This window comes from Agelaius tricolor, unplaced genomic scaffold (genome assembly GCF_023055355.1).
Source record: "Agelaius tricolor isolate 1412-34295 unplaced genomic scaffold, bAgeTri1.0.p SCAF_2, whole genome shotgun sequence".
NCBI classification, from domain to species: domain Eukaryota; kingdom Metazoa; phylum Chordata; class Aves; order Passeriformes; family Icteridae; genus Agelaius; species Agelaius tricolor.
The window spans coordinates 81,881,728-81,901,584 of record NW_027269262.1 but is presented as its reverse complement, the minus strand read 5'-3'; the positions used below and the strand labels follow the sequence as shown (position 1 = coordinate 81,901,584).

The 19,857-nt window shown below is 35.5% G+C and overlaps 1 protein-coding gene across 3 annotated transcripts in view; it reads right to left on the bottom strand.

The window, feature by feature from the left end:
• CSMD3 (CUB and Sushi multiple domains 3) overlaps positions 1 to 19,857 on the bottom strand; it is a 592,443-nt gene that overhangs the window by 8,019 nt on the left and 564,567 nt on the right. For all 3 annotated transcript variants that reach the window (XM_071421704.1, XM_071421705.1, XM_071421706.1), the window contains 7 exons: positions 18,707 to 18,880; positions 18,373 to 18,446; positions 10,218 to 10,329; positions 8,755 to 8,934; positions 5,736 to 5,801; positions 3,518 to 3,676; positions 110 to 222 (listed from right to left, as the gene is read on the bottom strand). In XM_071421704.1, the coding sequence (XP_071277805.1) occupies positions 110 to 222; positions 3,518 to 3,676; positions 5,736 to 5,801; positions 8,755 to 8,934; positions 10,218 to 10,329; positions 18,373 to 18,446; positions 18,707 to 18,880 (878 nt within the window). The remainder of the gene's footprint in view (positions 1 to 109; positions 223 to 3,517; positions 3,677 to 5,735; positions 5,802 to 8,754; positions 8,935 to 10,217; positions 10,330 to 18,372; positions 18,447 to 18,706; positions 18,881 to 19,857) is intronic.

The following is a 19,857-nucleotide window of genomic DNA, read 5'->3' as shown; positions in this document are numbered from 1 at the left end:
TAAAAAGATTCTGTTTGATATGTCTGAGGATTATTTGGATGTAAAAACCAGCATGATTTCATTCATACAAAAAAAAAATCCCTCTCTTTTGTAGCAGAAATATACTCACAAAACCATCCATAGCCCATTTTTCCTCTTTCAACTTGCTTGCAGATGTATGTGAGGGTGCTTTAATGAGATATATGTGGAGCATTAGCCGAGCTTCCTGGCTTTTATACACTCCTGTAGAATATAGTTTTAAAAATTTATATTTGTGTTGAATAGAAAAATAATGTCATCCTTGAGAATAAACACATCATCTCTTGTCCTTAAGAAGAAAAGCAGGAAGAATAGGTACCAATTTTCAACATTGTTTAAAAAGATGCACTCTATTTTGAAATTATTTCAATAATCATAAGATTCCAACAGAAACAGATTTAGTTTAGCCTGTAGAGAGGAGAGAAGGGAAACTCCATACACACAGCTGTTACTTCAAGCCTGAGGCAGAACATTGACAGCAATCTGATTTGAAATTGAAAATATTGTTCTGAATCAGGAAGAGTGTATTTAAACCTCACATCCCTACTTTCAATATATATAATTTAGTCATTACATAGAAAGCATGATAATAGGAACATCCACACACAAATTTGATTCCAAAAGCTGCTGCTAATTTAAAAAAAATGAAAATATTTTTTTACAATTGGATTGTTCTTCATAGTACTGTCAGTTACAAACCAGTTTCTTCCATATAATGAGAAGACTTGTATGCCAGTTTATTTACTTTGTAGACATAATTATTGACTCATTCTTGTTCTTGCAGAATAATTATTTAGAACCCAAATATCATTACTTGTTAATTTGGAAATTAAAATAAACTACCACAATATGTTTAGTGACTTTGTCTTCCATTCCTAATTCATGTCTCTTGTGTGCATGCCTAAATTGAAAAAACAAGTCTTCTCCACATTAAGGATTGGTGACTGCCCTATAGGAGGTATCATTACACACAAATAATCTCTGAGATAATGAGAAGGCTTACTGTCATGTAAACACTACACCGAGCTCAGATGAATGAACCTTGCCAAGATGTGTTTATTCTATGTACCATTACAGCAAGCACAGGTGTCAAAATAAAAAGAAGTAAAGATAGATGCATCAAATGATGGAATGCAAAACAGTAAATTATGCAGGAAGAGGGAACTACTTTTCATTTGAGAAAAATACAAACTGAATATTGGTGAATTCAGCTTCCTAGCCTGTAAATGTATTTTTTGATCCATCCCTACTTCCTGGCCCTAAGATACTCTTTCAGTATACGAGATCTCAGTGTTCTACTTTTAGAGCAGGGAAATAAAAGAATATTAATTACCTGATGCGTAATGCCTGTACAATATTACATTATGCGTAATGCCTGTACAACGTAATATTAATTACACCTGATGCGTAATGCCTGTACATAGAGTGGAAAAGGGCATTTGGAATCATATTTGTGTCTAGTTGAAGGAACCTTTTATTTGGAGGATGAGTGTTTTGAGTGAGAAAACACAGTGGTTTACTTTCCTAATTCTAAAAATACAAAATACTACATCTGTTGTTCCTAATATTGTCACAGAAATGACATGAATGAAATTGACACAACAGAAAAAATTTACACACAGCCAAGACAAACATAGTTATCAGTCAGAAAACATTCCGTCCACTCTCAAGCATGATTCTCCAAAGGACACCTACAAAATAATTTAAAAGACAAACCTGGTAATAAAAATTCACAATTCTACTCAACTCAAAAGAAACACAGATTCTGTGGCTTATTAGATCCTTCCTGTAGACCACCCCTCTCAGCAACCAGGAGATCAGGCCCTGCCAAATAGGCTTATGAAAGGCAGATCTTGCTTGACTGCTCTGGGCTCCTTCTATGATAAGGTGACTCAGTGGGTGAAAGAAAAGCTGTGGATGTCATCTCTTTGAACTTTAGTAAAGCCTTTGACAGCATTTCCAACAGAATTCTCCCGGAAAAACTTACTGTTCATGGGTTGGTCAGGTGAGCTCTTCACTGAGTAACAAGCTGACAGGTGGGATGAGCTCAGAGATTTGTGTTGATTAGTGTTACATTCAGTCGGTGGCCAGTCACAACTGCTGCTCCCCAGAGCTCAATGCTGTGGCCAGTCCTGTCTGATATCTTTATCTACAATCTGGATAAGGCACCCTCAGTCAGTTTGCAGATGATACCAAGTTGGGCAGGAATGTTGATGTGCTGGAGGGTAGGAAAGCTCTGCAGAAGGATCTGGACAATTTGGATCAATGAGCCTGCACCTGGGTCACAACAACCCCAGGCAACTCTACAGGCTTGGGAGGCCCTGGGGGTGCTAGTCATGGCTGAACATGATCCTTCAGAGCGCTCAGGTGGGCAAGAAGGCCAATGGCATCCTGGTTTGTATAATAAATAGGGTGGTCAGCAGCACCAGGGCAGTGATTGTACCCCTGTATTTGGCACTGGTGAGGTCTCACCTAAAATCCTGCATTCAGTTTTGGGCCCCTCATTACAAGAGAGACATGGAAGTGCTGGAGCATGTCCAGAGAAGGGCAGTGGAGCTGAAGAAGGGTCTGTAGCGCAAGTCTTATGAGGAGAGTCTGAGGAAATTTGGGTTATTTAGTCTGGAAATAAAGGAGATTGAAAGGAGACTACATCCTCTCTTCAACTGAAAAGAAGTTGAAGCAAGGTGTTTTCTGGTGCTTGAAGGGAAATGGCTTCAAGTTGTGCCAGCAGAAGTTTAGATTGGATCTTATGAAAAAAATCATCACTGAAAGGGTTGTCTGCATTGGAACAGGCTGTCTAGGGAAATGGTGGAGTCACCATCCCCAGAGAAATTCAAAAGATGTGCACATGTGACACTTCCAGAGACATGATTCAGTGGTGGATTTGGCAGTATTAGGTTAACTCGGTTATCTTAGAAGTCTTTTTAAACCTAAGCAATTCTAGGATTCTAACTTTTTTTTTTCTTTCTTAGAAAATCTAACAAGTGTCAACTCTAGTTTCTTTCCATGTTCATTAGGTATCTCTGACTTTCTAGGTCAACATATATCAATCTCATATATTTATTATTAGCCATTAGGCTACTGTGGGGAAATTTTATAATTAAGAAATAAGAAAATCGCACAAACTTGAATCTTATTTAAAATGTTTAAAAGAGAAACATGGTAATTAATGTGATTCTTTCACTCCTTATTGACTATTAACTCCAGATATAGTAAAATCTGGAAAAGTAAAAAAAAAAAACAAAACAAAACAAAAAAAACAAAACAAAGAAACAAGAGGAAGGAGAGAAATGGAAAACTCCCTGCTTTTGGAAAGAAACTGAAATACAGTGAAAATTTCTTGATAAGATAATAAAATTTAAGTTATGCTGAAATACAGTGAAAATTTCTTTGATAAGATAATAAAATTTAAGTTATGCAGAAAGTTACAGGAAACCAATGTATGTAAGAGAGAAAAATAAAAATAAAAAAAAAGGAATTAGTTTTCCTTAGCTCATACCTGATAGCAGCAATTCCATATTGCTGTTTGTAAGTGTTGCATTTACTCTTCCTGAAGTTGCATTGAAACTGGTAACTGTCAAAGTCATGGGTTGCTTCTTGCTTTTGTAATTGTAAGATCCTTTCCATATATAATTTTTCGCAAATACATCATCAGGAACTATACATACAGAAAGCATGTGTCAACACATTTTGTGATATTTAGTACTTAAAAAGTCAAATAACCAACAAAATATATGATAAATATTAGCATTTTCTTTCCTTTACTCTTTATAAATCTACTAGGTTGTAATTTTCAGATATAAAACTAGAAACCTGGCATAAACTTTTATGAAAGAAATGTATTTGCACTGAAGAACACAACCACAACTACATGTTCATTTGCCTTTTTCCTAAAATATGGACCTGCCCCAGAATTAACCAGTTTCACAAATTCTAAAAGCTTTAGCCAGAAGAGCATATTCCACTCACTGTAGAATCTTTTCTATGCCAGCACAGACAGCTAGGGACATATGGCTTGCATGAAATTTTGCAGAAATTAGTATCTATTTAGATATCAAAAATTTTAATAAGCAATTTCTTTAAATAACATGAAATATTATAATAATTTTCGTTATTAACTATTCAACTTTTTTAATAAAAAGAATATAAATTTTGTCTTGTCTTCAAATGCTTAAAAACATTATGAGCTTCACCAGGGGGAAAAAAAATGATTCTCTAATTTAAATTTAAAACAGACATAGTTTCCCGGGGAAAAATACACTAGATTTATACCCTCACATTTAATACTTATCATTAGTGACCTGAAAAATTAATTTAAGTAATGCTATTTCAGCAAGGAAATAACACCACCAAAACAACAAAAAGCTAACTGTGATGTAAAAACTGATACATGCAAATCTTTAAAATCTTAACATGAGATACCTGTCAAACAATTAAATTAAAAATGATTTAGGATGGGCTTACTACACTTTCCAAAGTAATGTATCAGAGTTACCTTTTAAGAACACTGTTTAAAATCAGCACTTTCACATTATTTGAAGTACTTCACATCGAATTTAAAGCTTTGTGTTCATGTGCGCATTGGCCTCTCATGTCAGGTAAGCAGAGAGGAATATTTGCCCTTTTCTCTCTCAGGCTATGCCTAAATCCAAGACTGGGGCACACTGGGATACCCACAGCTTTCCTTCATCATTTATTTTATGCAATACAAAGACAGGTCTTCTACATGAAGGGTAAAGGAGCTTTCCTAATTTTTTTGTCTGTGTACGTGTATGTATATTTGCTTGAAAAAACATGTAGGTACTGGACCTGTAAGCAAGAAAATTGAATGGTGCAAATGCTCTGATGTTATTGATTTGTAGTCTGCCTGAAATATATTTTCCTACTTTTAGGAAAACTGATCTTTATGTGCTATATTGGCAGTTAACTGGGATTGCACAAAATGAATGAAAATTTTCTGAATTAAAAACTTGATGGCTACCATTCTGCAGAACATCATTGAAAAACACTGTTTTGAATTAGTACATAAAATATATTTTAAAAAAATCCCCCAAATCCCAATATGTTAAAATACTACTTTTGAATCTTATTCATTATCAGTAGAAATTCAATCAGTTTATTATAGCCAAAGGTTAATTTTAGTTAAGGACACTGCTCTTTTCAAAAAATCTCTTCAGTGGACAGAGACCTTCTCTTGTCAGGATATCCAAATATGGTCTTCAGTAAATCTGTTAAAACTGGAGACTTGAGCCAGAATTGGAGAGATTACTTTGTCTCAGATAAAATTAGCTTTTTTTCTCTAAGTTCAAGGCTAATATGAGGTATTTAGGTAAAGCAATTTAAATTAGAGATATGTAAAAAAGTGCATGACTGAAGAAAACTGAAAAACATCTTTAAATTATTTCAAGGTGAGTAGTACAGCTTCTAAATAGGTAAATTACATAGAATCTTACACAGAACACAGTGATTTCAGTGAAACCAATAAAACTGTTCTGTTACTATATAACAGAAATTGTATACAGATATAAATTACACCATATGATAGATGAGCTTCAAAATTAGGGAATAATTCAATTATATTTTCCCCCTTGTTAATCCAGTGCCTCAACTAATATCCTTTACACATTCTAAACCACTCAGTGCAATCTCACTAAACTCATCCTCACTGTTTTTTCTACAGAAATGGTTTATAACGATAGAAGCCTTGGAGTACTTACCACTTAGTTTGGGACTTGGTGTTCCCAATGCTGGTCTGGGATCCTTCACTAATATTTTAGAACCAGCTGTTAGAAAGAATGAAAGATATAAAGAGAAATCAGTAGCAAGATGTTACTCAGAAACAATAAAAAAAAATCCATCATGGAATTTATTTGTTTAAAGGCATATAGGATGATGTTTAAAACTCAAATATGACTGATATTTCAATTGGTATCAAACCTTAGTATCACAGGAGCACTGGCACACAAATTTCTTCTGTTCCCCCATATCCTCCTAAATCAGGCACCTGTATGCTATTAAGTCATTTTCAGCTGTCAAACAGTGCAGGGTTTCACTTCAGAATCCATGTTTCAGAATTTACAGTCCTGGATCATGCATCTAATATGTGAGATGCCTTCTGATATAGCATCTAATCTTGGCTATGTCACTTGGATTAGGAACAGTGAACAGTGCATTGACTGCAATGTAAGACCAAAAAGGGAAGACATACATAACAAAGGGAGCTTGAAATAATTTCTCTCCAGGTCTTAACTATCTTCAACAGCACTCAATGAGACATCTTGTGTTTAAGACTGAAAACCCATAGGTATTGCTTTAATCTCTTAATATTGAAGGAGAAGGTCCCTGATTCTTTAAAGGATAACAACAGAAAGAAACAAGCAAAAGAGGCTGCCCAGAGTATCTCCAACTGCTCAGGTGATATGAGAACTGGAAGTTGGAGAATATAATTTCCTTTCTGCTTAGAGAAAAAACTCTCCCAACTCTGAGGATGATGAAATAAATGCACTAGGACTTTATAATTTTCTGGAGATTAAGCTATTTTTTTAAACTCATTTGGACTCATTGGAAAATAAAGAAGACAAATAATTCTGTCTCCTAATGTAAAATATTCTCATGTAGCAGTAGACTCAATTCCTTGCTCCAACTATGATTTCAATGTTTTGTATTTTGGGTCTTGGCCTTGAACCCAGGCCTTTTCTCTCCAATCCATGTTCTAAAAAAGTACACAAGAAAAGGAACTACCTTGCCCCTAAGATGAGTATTTTTCTGCATAAAAAGGAAAATTTTGCAAGAAGGACTGAGAATATTTTTAATGAGAATAAATTTTATCTTTTTTAAGGGGTGTTTTCTTGTCAAGTATGTTAAAACTGTGAAGAAGCAAGGGCAGGGTTGAAATGCAACCTAAGGTTCTCATGGACTGTTACTACTGATTGATTAACTTTTATTTCCTCACTGTTTTGAAAGAAACTTACTGAGCTTCACTGTACATTGTTGACCTGGAGGGCATGCTTCAACAGTGTATGCTTTCTGACTACATTAAATTCACATTAGAAATATCTGGATCACACTTTCCAGCTGGGTTTTAGCATAAAAAGATGATGAGTCAATTTGCCTTGTCAAGTAGAAAATTTTCTAGTCAAGACCACAACTGAAATTTGAAACACAAAATAAAACCTAAATACAAATGGTAGATACAAATTCAAAGCTAAAAGTAGCTAACATGAAGTTTAAGTTTCTAAGTCCATATCCTTGTAATCTCAAGATTTCAATTTTGTATTTAAAGCATCAAATTCTAGTTTAATTCCCCTACATATTCCTTTAGAGATCTTAGCTCATTTTATTCCTTTTCACATATTTCTAAGTCATTTTTGTGAAATTCACAATAAGAGGTGAACAACTTCTTCCAGCAGCAGCAGCAGAAAATTCTTGAATCAAAATACAATCTATGAATTACATTTGGCCTGCCATAATACTTTCCAACTACTGAACAAATCATAAGCTTCCTGGCTGCTAGTTTTCTAGCTCTTTCCCAAAGCACTGCTTTATTTTCCCCCAGCACTTGCCTGGCATGCAATTCCAGGACACCTGTTTTTTAGTAATACAAACTATTCATTTCCACTTTCCCGTCCAAGTAGCAGTGTTTGGCTAAAAAGCCTTTGAATGCCTCTGCAAGAGCCCTGGGGATAACTACATCTGAAACATTAGGTAACAATAATCTGAAAAGGCCTTTAATTATTCAGGAAATAAAATTCAAAACAGTTCTTAACACTTGAGTATATGCCTTATCCCACATGAAAACCACCTTGCTCACCATGACTTTGCTATGATGTTTTCCATGTCCTACCTTGAAAAAGTGGGTAGTAAAAATTAGAAACAAAGGTGAGAACTGCAAGGACAAAGTAGATACATTTTATTTCCTAGTAGTACACAGTTCCTTACATAAAAATATAAAATAATAAGTATCTCTTTGTATTAATTTCACACAGTGATTCAGACATCTTGGACTTTAGGTATCTTTCTCAAAAATTGCTACAAAATCATTCAATGATTTAGGTTGGAAAAGACCTCTACAATCTTAGAGTCCAATAGCTAACCTGACACTACCAAGTCCTCCAGTACATTATGGCTCTAAATGCCACATCTACACATCCACCTCCATCAGTTTCCTGGGCAGCCTTCTCCAATGCTTGTCAACTCTTCCTAAATTTTCCTAAAAATTTCTCACAATGTCTAACCTAAGCCTTGTCTGGCACAGCTTTAGGCCATTTCCTCTCATCACTTGTTAATTTGAAGAAGAGACCAACATTCTCCTTGCTACAACCTGTTTTCAGGTACTTATAAAGAACAATAAGGTATCCCCTCAGCATCCTTTTCTCCAGGATAAAGACTCTCAGCTTCCCCAGCCTCTCCTCATAAGCCTTCTGCTGCAAACCTTTCAGCAGCTTCATTCCTCTTCTTTGGGAACAGTCCAGTACCTCAATTTCTTTCTCAGAGTGAGGGGTCCAAAACTGCACACACTATTCAAGGTGTGGTCTCACCAGTGCCAGGTACTGAGTGACCACTAAGCAGGTCAGTTTGATACAGAAGAAGATTTGGTTCATCAAGCTGGACCTTCCTTTCATTAAAACATGCTGACTGGGCCAAATCAAATTGCTGGCATGCATGTGCCAACTGCAAGTAAAGAAAAGCTCTGAAATATGACAGATGGCAGGTGCAGTGGGAAACAGACGAGCTTACCTTCACAAACTGGAACCTTCCCAGTCCATGTGCCATCAGACCTACAGGCTCTGTGCTCTGATCCTCCTGCCAAGAAGAAGCCTGCCTGACAAGTGTAAATCAATGTATAACCAAGTGAGGGAAGATCCATTCCTGCAACATTAGCATGACTTGGTGTTTCTGGTTGTTTACAGCTGTGAGCTACAAAGAAAATATAAAATATCCTTTGGTCAAAATGGTGAAAATATTTCTGAAAAGATAATATATGCCCATTCTGACAGTTAATTAGCAAAGTAGAAAAATCAATAGAAATTACATATTAATATATTTTAGTTCACATTCTAAATTACTATATAGTCTATAAAATATCACTGTAAGTCAGTAAATACACCCTTAAACATGGACCTTTTAATTCCAAGGGACCAAGAACAGACTGAAATGCACTTGTGTGAACAAAATTAATTGTCTGCATATGAGAACAGAAACAGCACACACCATACCGGACTTAAAAGCAATCATAGCTTCTGACTTGCACCACTTATGATATCTATGTAGCATTGTATAACAGTTAAGTAAATGGTCAGTTGGAAAACACTATGAAAAGTCAAGGAGAAATTTATGGTGAGTTGTAAATATCAGAAAAAAATAGGTTACCATTTCTAATGTCATATGAAGAGTCTTATATATTTAACAATCACCAGAATATGGGATTTATGTGTTATCTCAAAGACAGCGTAACTCCAAGAGAGGAGTTCACCCTCCACACTGAGCTACTGATTTGCTGTTTGTTTAAGATTAATGCTAGCACCAGCTGAAATAATAGTAATGCTGTTTCCTTCTGTGGATATGTTCTCCATTCACTGGGTCATTCTATAGGGTCAGACCTTACAAAGTAAGACTATTTCCAGAAAATACAGCTGACTAGCTGAACTAGAAAGATTAACCATGATCTTATGTCTTCAGTAAATTATCATTATTTACCAAAGTGTAACAGATCTAGGAAATGAAGTGCTGCTGTCTATATTCAAAAAAGATTGTCTCTATTTCAGATTCAAAAATTTCCAATTTCAAACACTTTTTTCGCCATCTTAAAATATTGTGTCTCCTTGGCTGGGAAACAGTTCAAACTCTTTACTAGAACTGATTTTAATTATATGCTTTCCTGTGTATTTTAGAATAGGGCCATCTGATATGTCCTATTCTCACCACCTCCTCTCTGAGTTGGAAGGGTTGCACCCTCTTAGATAGAAATTGACTTTGGATGAAGATCTGCCTATTTTATCTCTTTTTTTTTTTTTAAGTTACATTGTTATTATACAAAAAATCACTCAGAATCATATTTCTAGCTGCTGTACGCTAGTAATGCAGATTTCTGTTAACTTTTAGTTAATAAATACATATAGATTAACTTTATGACAATGTTACTGCAGCTAAATAATCTAGATTAAAAAATTGAGGAAAGAAGAAAATGAATAATTTCTTACGTATACATTCTGGCTGGATGCCACTCCATGTAAGATCAGGAAGGCAAGTTCGTGTTGTTGAACCATGGAGCAGGTGTCCTTTTTTACACTGAAATTGAACAACATTTCCCACCTGTTGAAAAGTAGAAAACACAATAATATTGTTATGAGCAACTATCAAGCTGGAATTTTTTTCCTAAATTTGATCACTCCTTCACATAATACAGACTTGATAAGTTGTGATTCTTTTTCTCTGGAAAGTAAATTAATTTCACAGAACAATTTGATATGAAATAAAAAAACTGCTTCATTCTCAGTAGAATTACTCTCCCCCCAAAATTAGATCCACCATGGAAGAAAATCGAATCCTCATCATCTGTGGTCTCTCTAGTGTGTTGCTTTGGGCCTGGAACAGTTGATGAACTGTGAGTTTGGAAACAAAGCTTATGGTGCCTTCCCCACTCTGGGCCAAAGGAGGGCCAGTTGGGCAAAATTGCCACAAACAAGGGAAGTCACAGAACTGAAATGAGTATTAGATTCTGCTGGACTTTTGCTGAGCTAGATCCCCCTTTGGGGAATGCTGGATGTATTCACAGATTATAATGAGAAATATATAAGGGCTGGTCAACAACACTGTCTCATGCTTCAGAATGTTCCTATGATATTTTAATTTTGTTTTTTGATGAGAGGAGGTAAAGAATAACAGCTCTTCATACCACTTTGATAATAGAAACTGGAACACAAGTGCATTACAATTTACAATAGCAATTCATCTGAGATTAGCTTTTAATCATTATCTTTATTATGGGTATGTGTTGCATAAAAAGGAAAATAGAATTCTTACAGTTTCTCCACAAACGTAAAGTGGAATAACTTGTTCAGCATGTCCAGTCATGGTGAAATTGATGAAAATGCAAATAATTCTTAGTTTCCATCAAAAGCAAGGAAATTAGATTAGAGGTACATAATTCAGAGAGTATTGTATTACATAGTGTGAGTGCTTAACTCACATATTAAGGTGCATAGATAATTTCTACTGTTCTGCAGTGCCCTGTATTAATATATTTATCAACTCATGTTTAAACAAGAAGTTGAAAACATTAAACTATCTGTGACAGCACATTTATAGTTCTGGTTTGGGTATGATTTTTTAATTATTTTGGTTAAATGCATAACACTTGATTCAGACTGATGCTCAAAGGTAAAATGTGGATTATTTCTTGATAGTTTAGTACCAGGAAATAGCATTTCACTGCTAAAGTATTTATTTGAAACTTTATAGTACTATTCCATTTCAGCTCAAGTTTCTCATCAGAATGAAATTTAATAATAACCCATGAACTACAGATAGTAGCTCATCAACACAGGATGTTATTTAAAATTCATCTCCCTTTATTTTGCTCTTTTCTGTGTTCACTGGACCATGTAATTACTTGTAAAAGATTTTGAAGGAAATATACTAAATCACTAGCATGATTAAGCACAAAGTAGTAAAGTACTACAAGTTTTAGAAATTGCACCAAGTAGCTATAGAAGCCCCTTTTTTTTTATTTCATGGTAAAGATCTTAGTTAAAACAATCACCATCAATATATTACGTTAAAAAGTAGTAGCCTTAAGAAAGATGTGTTCATATGACTACATCAGTGGACAAGGGAAGCACTACAGATATCATTTTTCTGGACTTCTGTAAAGCCTTTCTCAAGAATCCCCCAAAACATCCTTCTCTCTAAATTGGACAAAGATTGATTAGATCAGTGGATTGTTAGATGGATGAGAAAGTGATGGGACAGTCACATCCAGAGGATAGTGGCCAATATTGAAACCAGTGTTCAATATTGGACCCAGTGTTATTTAATATCTTCCTTAAGAACATAGGTGAAGGGATTGAGTGCACCCTCAGAAAATTAACAAATGACACCAAACTGAGTGGTGAGTGTGACACATCTGAAGGATGAGATCCATCCAGATGGACTTGGACAAACTTGAGAAGTGGCCCATGAGAACATCCTGAGTTTAGTATGACCAAGTTCAAAGTGCTGCACTACACCTTATAGTAGGGGTGCACTGGGATATGAACACATCGAGAGCAGCCCTGCTGAGAAGGACTTGGAGGTGCTCGTGGATGAGAGGCTGGACATGAGACAGCAATGTGCACTTGCAGCCCAAAAAGCCAGTTCTATCCAGGGAGGCACCAAAAGCAACGCGGGGCAGCAGGTTGAGGGAAGTGATTTTGTCTCTCTACTCTGTTCTGATGAGACCTCACCCAGAGTCCTGTGTCCCACTTTGAGTGTCTCAGCACAAGAAAACCACGGACTTGTTGGAGGAAATCCACAGAAGGGCCACCAGGATGTTCTAAGGGATCCTCCTCTGAGAAAAGGCTGAGAGAGATGCGTTTGTTTAGCCTGGAAAAAAGAAGGCTTCATTCTGACCTAATTGTGGTCTTCCAGTAACTGAAGGGAGCCGACAAGAAACCTGGAGAGGGACGGTTTACAGACATGTGTAGTGATAGGAGAAGAGGGAACAGATTCAGAAGAGAGTAGGTTTAGACTAGATACTAGGAGGAAGTTCTTTGTTGTGAGGGTGGTGAGAAACTAGGACAAGTTGCCTGGAGAAACAGCTGAGGACTCATACCTGGCTGTGTTCAAGGCCAGGCTGGATGGGGCTCTAAGCAACTTATCCATGGTGTCCCTATCCATGGCAGGGGGGTGAAACTAGATTATCTTGAAGGTCCCTTTCAACCCAAACCATGCCATGATTTTATGGTTTCATAAGAGACACGACCTTTATATATTTAAGCACCAAAGCAGCATCAAAAATGCAGCAGCTGCCCAAGGGATGAAGATGTTTAAGTGCTGCCATGCTGTTCAAGATTACAAATAAATGAAAATATTATTAAAATTACCCTGTAATAAAATACATTATACTAATTAATTATATAGGATATGTATAGTAATTATTAAACAAATAAAAAAAAAAATTTAAAGTTTTGTGGTTTACTTTGCAATATTCTTGCAGCAGAGGCACCAGATGGCGCTACAATACAGTATTCTATGCTGAAAAACATCCCAGTCCTGAGATGTTCAGGCTTGTTCTGTTTGATTCTGTAGCTCAAGTAGAAGCATTAGTACTCTGCACAACGGTGTTTGCATCCAATAAAAAAAAATAGTGCTTGATTTCTGTCTTATACCTGCCTTTTCTATAGTGTCAGTTATAGCTTGGATAGTCCCAAAATTAACATAATAATTAACTGTTTTATTTTTTCTTTTTTTTTTGTTAAACCTCAAAGAGTTGTTATTTGTATTACTTGTTATTCTATAACAGGAGAATCGGAGAAGAAAATTCATAAATCTGAAAAGAAAATGAATAAACATCAACCATCAACTTTCCATTTACAAAGTACTCTAGATAATTTTTTTCACCAAATAAGATGAAAATAATGTGTAACAATTATCAAAATAATAAGTTATTATCCTTCATATTTCTTATATTTTTTTTAAGATTGGAAGATACTTCTAACTTTCATGAGTTACTCTACAGTCAAGTTTTTTGTTAGATTTCAGTCCACCAAAGAACATGAAAATACTCTAATAAATTTCTTCACCCCCAGTAATTTTTCCTGAAGAAAAGAGAAGCTAAATTGAGAAGAATTGAGAAGGGAATGCCAGTTATTTATCTTCAGTACCTTTGAGCATCACATTTTAAGTGAATGAAAACATGCCTCATTAAGTCTTTACTAAATCTGTAGTTTCGTAACCCACTAATACATTATTGCCCTTATGACAGGGTTTTGAGTTTGCAAGACTGCTGGGCAGAAGCTTGACAGGCTTCCTTTGTCTGAAAGTTTTGAGCTGCCTGGAGTTTTGTGTTTATTTCAGTTTTGTTTTGTTTCTAAACTTGCTTCAGCTGTAAAATTTAAATTTCCTGTGATCAGGTAGCTATGATCAGGTTTTATGCCTTTCTCTATCTTTGTATGGCCCAACCACAGATTATATCCATAGCAGAAAAAAAAGAATCTAGTATTGCAGAATGAGCTATTTCTCACTAAAATGATGTGGTATGGGGAAATATAGGCCTGGTCCTGGAATGACAGCAAAGCCCTTGAGAAATGCTGACAGAAGGATATTCTGAGGATGACTACAGTGTGACTATGATAAAAGATGCAACACAGTCTTAGCACTGGAGATCCTGTTGCTGTGAACAACTCACCCTTAAAAACATACAGGCCTGGACAGGATCAGATTTCAGAGGTAAAAAAGACAACTATATAACATAGGTGAAATGTACCTTATAGTATAGATTGAAATATATGTGTATGATAATGAGCTGTAGTGTGAGTGGTGTAAAAGTGTGTTAGAAACATTACAAATAACCTCAGGGGAAACATGGATGACAAAAAACAAAAAAGAAAAAGAAAAATCATATTCGTGCCAGTGAAGCACTCCAGATTGTGACACTAACACACTGACAGCAGAGACCTCAGGACAATGAGAAGCAGGAAAATACATGGTGTCTGATACAGCTTAAATTACATTTTCATTGATGCAGTGGTGGTGCCAATTGTGCTAATAGAGAGAGCTATATTGTGGTAGTAGAGCACTTCTCTTGGAACTTCATCTTACAATTTAATCAACAATGAAGTTTTTATAAGCATTACATTCACAGAATGAGATTATTTGTACAGCTGCTCAACATCTGCAGATCAAGTTTCATATAGAATTTCATAAAATAGAACCCAAGAGCTATCAGAGGGCTATCACTACTGCATTGTGTCCATTCTCCTTTTTAAATTAAGACTGCTCTTTGACTCAGTTTAGGCCTCAATATAAGGGAAGATAGCTGAATTTCCACAAAACATGTTGGAAAAGTATGAGAAGTAGCAAATCTTATATATATGACTGACTGATCTAAGCAGTTCTAAACTGTTTCTTCAATTGAGTAGTACCTTGTGTTACAATAGCTTATGGTGAAAGTGCTATAAGCACTTTTCTGTTTCTAGCAATATAGCTGAAGAAGTATTTCAAACCCCACAGTTTCTTTCCAAGGAGTGATCTATTTTCCAGGTTACAGATGAAGTCAGTATTCACTAAGTTCTAAAGTTATTTTGTCTCCATTTTAACACACTGCTAAGGTAGATCTGTCAAATAAAATGGCTCAGATGAAAGGTAAATATCCTAGACGTATGTATTCATAACAATTAAAGCAGATGATGCTACTCATTTCCATGCCATGCCAGATATCCAAGTAGAACTAAACTGCTATTTTGATGTTATTTGAACACATAAGAAACTGCTTATGCCTGAAGAATTCAATACTGAACAATAAAGTCCCTGCAAAATTCTGTGGCTTCATTTTCTACAAAGCTCTTTTTTAACAGTTGAAACATCATTCAAATGTGACGTGGTGATACTGGTGCTGTTATTTGTGTAGGCTGTAGGTTCCAGGAGGTCAGGTTTAGACACGCCTTTTAGTCAAGCCTAGAATTATCTTGTGTTTGCCTGAACTTTCAGTCCAATCAATGAGATAGGAAAACAGATAATCAAGAGTAGGGGAAAAAAGAGGAACAAAGCAATGGTGCTGTGGAAGCTCATAACCTGATATCAGAGTTGTGAAAAGCAAGTGTCAGTGAGTGATTTTTGTCAGATAAAAGAAGAAGTAGTGCCATTTGATGAAGAGTATTCCACATATGAGAACTTGAATTCTAAGTGTAAGGCTACAGCTTGGTATTTTTTATGAGACAGAGAAATAAATTTAAACTTTGACAATTAATTAAGTTACCCTACTAATATTAATTTAAATATAAAGTATTTAAGAGAGTTAAAACAAAACAAACAAAACCCAAATAAAACAAAACAAAAAACCCACATCTGTATTTTGGAACAATTTATAATTATTTTTTACCTTCCTGCTATGGATAGAAGCAAAATCCCTATCATCCCATTCACACAGGAAGTTAATTATAGCATAATATACATTAATTAACAATATTTTTGTGGTTTTAAAGGAATCATAACATTATGCCATATATGATAATGCAAAAGTTCTTTCTGGGATCTACAGACAATAACTTGTCTAGAACCAATCATTTTCACAATTGTTTCTACCCAATCAAGAGCTAAGCTCAGCTTCATCTGTATGACTAATACTTCTACCCAGTTATGTATTAACTAAGCAATCATACTTAGAGTAATCAGAAGTTGCACATTTAGTTACAACATAAAATCAAATTCACTGTGTGAACATGAAAATAAATTGCTGGTTGGGTAAGGAGACTATAGCACATACATCTGGGCACTAACCTTATAACTGCTTACAATTTTTCTTTCTTTTTTTTTTTTTTTTAATTTACAGGGTTGTAAACCCTGCCAGCATTTATACTTATTTTATGAATGATTTGTTAATTGACATTTTGCTTGATATTTTTACAGTTCCATGCTAGCTGTTAGTGATATTTCACTCACAACAACTACAGCACAAGTGAGACACTGATCTTCTTCAATGAAAGCTCATTAATATGTGAAACTGTGATAATAAAATCATAGAAAATGCTCAATAAATTATTTCTTTGATACATAGTTGAATAAAGAGTTGTCCCCTAGGATAAAATTGTATTATAACCAAGCCCCTATGTATTGTATCTTGACACAAAGCAGCACTTTCATTTCCTAGAGAAAACTTAGACAATTTTAGAATCCCTTGCATATGACTGTGAAAACCCAAATATTGCTAAAAACCAAGCCAGAGTAGTACTGCATAAAGGCCACCAAAAGGATAAACCAAAGAAATTTTTGGTCATGAAACTTTCAAAAGGAAATTTCTTTCTTTCTTTCTTTTAGCTACAATTTGCTTTTAAAAACTAATTTAAATTTGTAAATTTTTTCACCCAGCCCTTTCTTGCATTTCCAGTGAACTGCAGTTTTTTATTCTCCTCCTACTAGACAGAAACCTCATTCAGCTGTGGAGCTGCTAGGTACTCGTCTGTTCATCCCTCTTCATGTGCCTGGAGCTTTTAGCCCTGACATCAAACACAGATGTCACAGGATAGATTGGGCTCTCTCTTTGTTCACAAGATTCCGAGCAAATTATAAGGTACATTTGTTCACTCATGAAAACATCTCACTGACATAAGTGTTTTGTGTGAATCAGAAAATCAGCAGTTCAAAATAATTTTCAGTTTCTCAAGTCTTTTTTCAACAGAAACATATGTAAGCACCATTTGTAACAACACAGCCTTGTATAAAACATGGCAAACAGTCTCCAGGAAAGCATCAGGCAGAGCAGTGAAAACAGGTCACAGAAGGTGTTTCTTCTCCTCTAGCCCCAGTGAGTCATAAGTGAGTGCTGGGTCCAGTGCTGGGCTCACCAGTGCAAGAGAGACAAGAACAATACTATTCTGGGTCCAGTCATGGGCCACAAAATTGATTAAGGGACTACAGCATCTGAAATACACGGTGTAGCTGAAAGACCTGGGGTTATCCAGCCTGCAAAAAAAAAACCCTAGGGGCAGGACAAGCAACAGAAGCAGATTTTTTTCAGTGATGCCCAGAGACACAACAAGAAGAAATAGGTATAAATTGAACCATACAAAATTCTCTTTAAAACTAAGAAAAAAGTGTTCATTTTCACTGTATGGATGATCAATTTGGCACGGGGTACCCAGAGGCACTGTTGAGTCTCCATCTCTGCAAATATTCAGCCCTCATAAACCTGTTCTAGCTGATCTATTTTGAGAAGGGGGAGTGGACTAGAAGTTCTCCTAACAAGTCAGGGACTCTGTAATTCATTTGTTGTTCCAAACAGATTTTCTCTCAGGAAAAAAGGTCTGGTTCTTATAGTATGTCTATACTATCAGTTTGACATACAGTAGACACACTTTTGAGGAGAAAAAAGCCTATTTAATAAATTGTAGGAAGCACTTATATATTGGTGGGAGATACTGAAAGTCTTCAAAGTGAAATCAAGCAGAACTTGATCACAAGTTTTTCATGTAGTGCATCGCTGATAGGGACCCAGGGCTAGTGTAATCCAACAGGTAGAAATAAGAAAACAGAGCAACACAGCAGCAAACAACTCTAACAGAAGCAGTCTCTGAACCTCTAATCAGATGTTTCTAGACTTTCAGGTAGTACAAAATATTGAAATATTTATGCTAGTAAATTAAAAAAAGTATACTTTACCTGATAGCCAAATGTGTTATTTTGTGACCCATGCCTTGGGACTCCTGGATTTTCACATGCTGTGCGAGTAGGTTCTAAAAATGTTGCAATATATTAAAGACAAAACAAATTGCAGTATTTTAATGAAATACATGATTCTATGACAAAATTAAGCTTGCTCAGCAACATGCAATTATAAAGCCAATCACAAAGACAAAAATAAAGTGATTTGATTCTTAGAGAGTATAGAATAACACCAAGATAATGCAAAATAACAGAAAAGTCCTAGATTGACTTAGCAAGAAGAGGAATAATAAGCATGAAAAGAAATTTCAATTCATGGACATAGTCATACCAATGCATCGAGGAGAAGAACCACTCCATGTTCCATCTGCTTGGCAAATCCTGGTGTTAGAGCCAACCAAAATAAAAGGAGGGTTGCAGCTGAAAGAGACTTCTGACTGATAGATGAAGCTTTTGCCTTCTCTTTTCCCTTGAGCAGGTACTCCAGGGTCACCACAAAATTTTGCTGTGAAAAAAGTCATGATAGAAATGGAATGTGGCATTTATTTAAAAAAAAAATAACACTTAGCTGAACTAAGTGAAGAAATTACTCAAAATTTTGTATTTATTTTATTAAACACAGGTCAAGTATGAAAACATTTAACAGGAATTCAGAGAGACTAGATATATAATATTTAGTCTGCTAGATTGTATTAGTTCTGATAGTTGTTCAAAATGACTATATATTGTGCTTGATCAGCACCTCACACTTAACATATCAATTTGACAACTTATTTCATTAAAGTCCAAATAGTCACAATTCCTCCGGCCCCAAACCACATGTGTCTGAAAATCTTTAGAGAGCAATCAAAGAGTGTATCAAACTTCCATGTCAATCTTCCCTCCTCTCCTGCTTTCTTGGCACCTACCCAGTGCTCAACATTTTTGTATGATTAAAGAATTTAGCAGATAGATTTTAGGAGTCATAAAGTCCTACTTCCTCATCCTTCACTGAAAGGCAAGATTTGGTATGTATGGAAGTACAATACTTGAAAGTTAGAACAGTTAACAATAAAGAAACTTCTGTAGCAATTTAAAAGTCAGATACCAATAAACTGCAATTAGACAGGGTAAATTTCACTCATAAAAATCTGCTCTTAAATGGATATTTTTACCTTATTCCTATCACCTAAGGATTCCTTATGTCTATAGCATGTCATAATTGAGTAAATGCACTGTTAGCAAATTTACTGTCCTTCTTCTGGTCTGGGAACTAAATGGACTGAAAATTTAAGATGCAGATTAAGGTCCTTCTGGAATTGGAGGGCAAAATAATCTACCCCCTGCATCATTATCACCTCTGTAAAATAAAAAGAATGGTGATTTTCATAGGTGAACCCCTCTGAAGGAATCAGAGAACCCAATATGCCAACCAGACCTTACTCACAGAGAAGCCTGCTGCCTCTCTGGAGCTGGGACATTACTAGTAAACTCTCTAGTCTG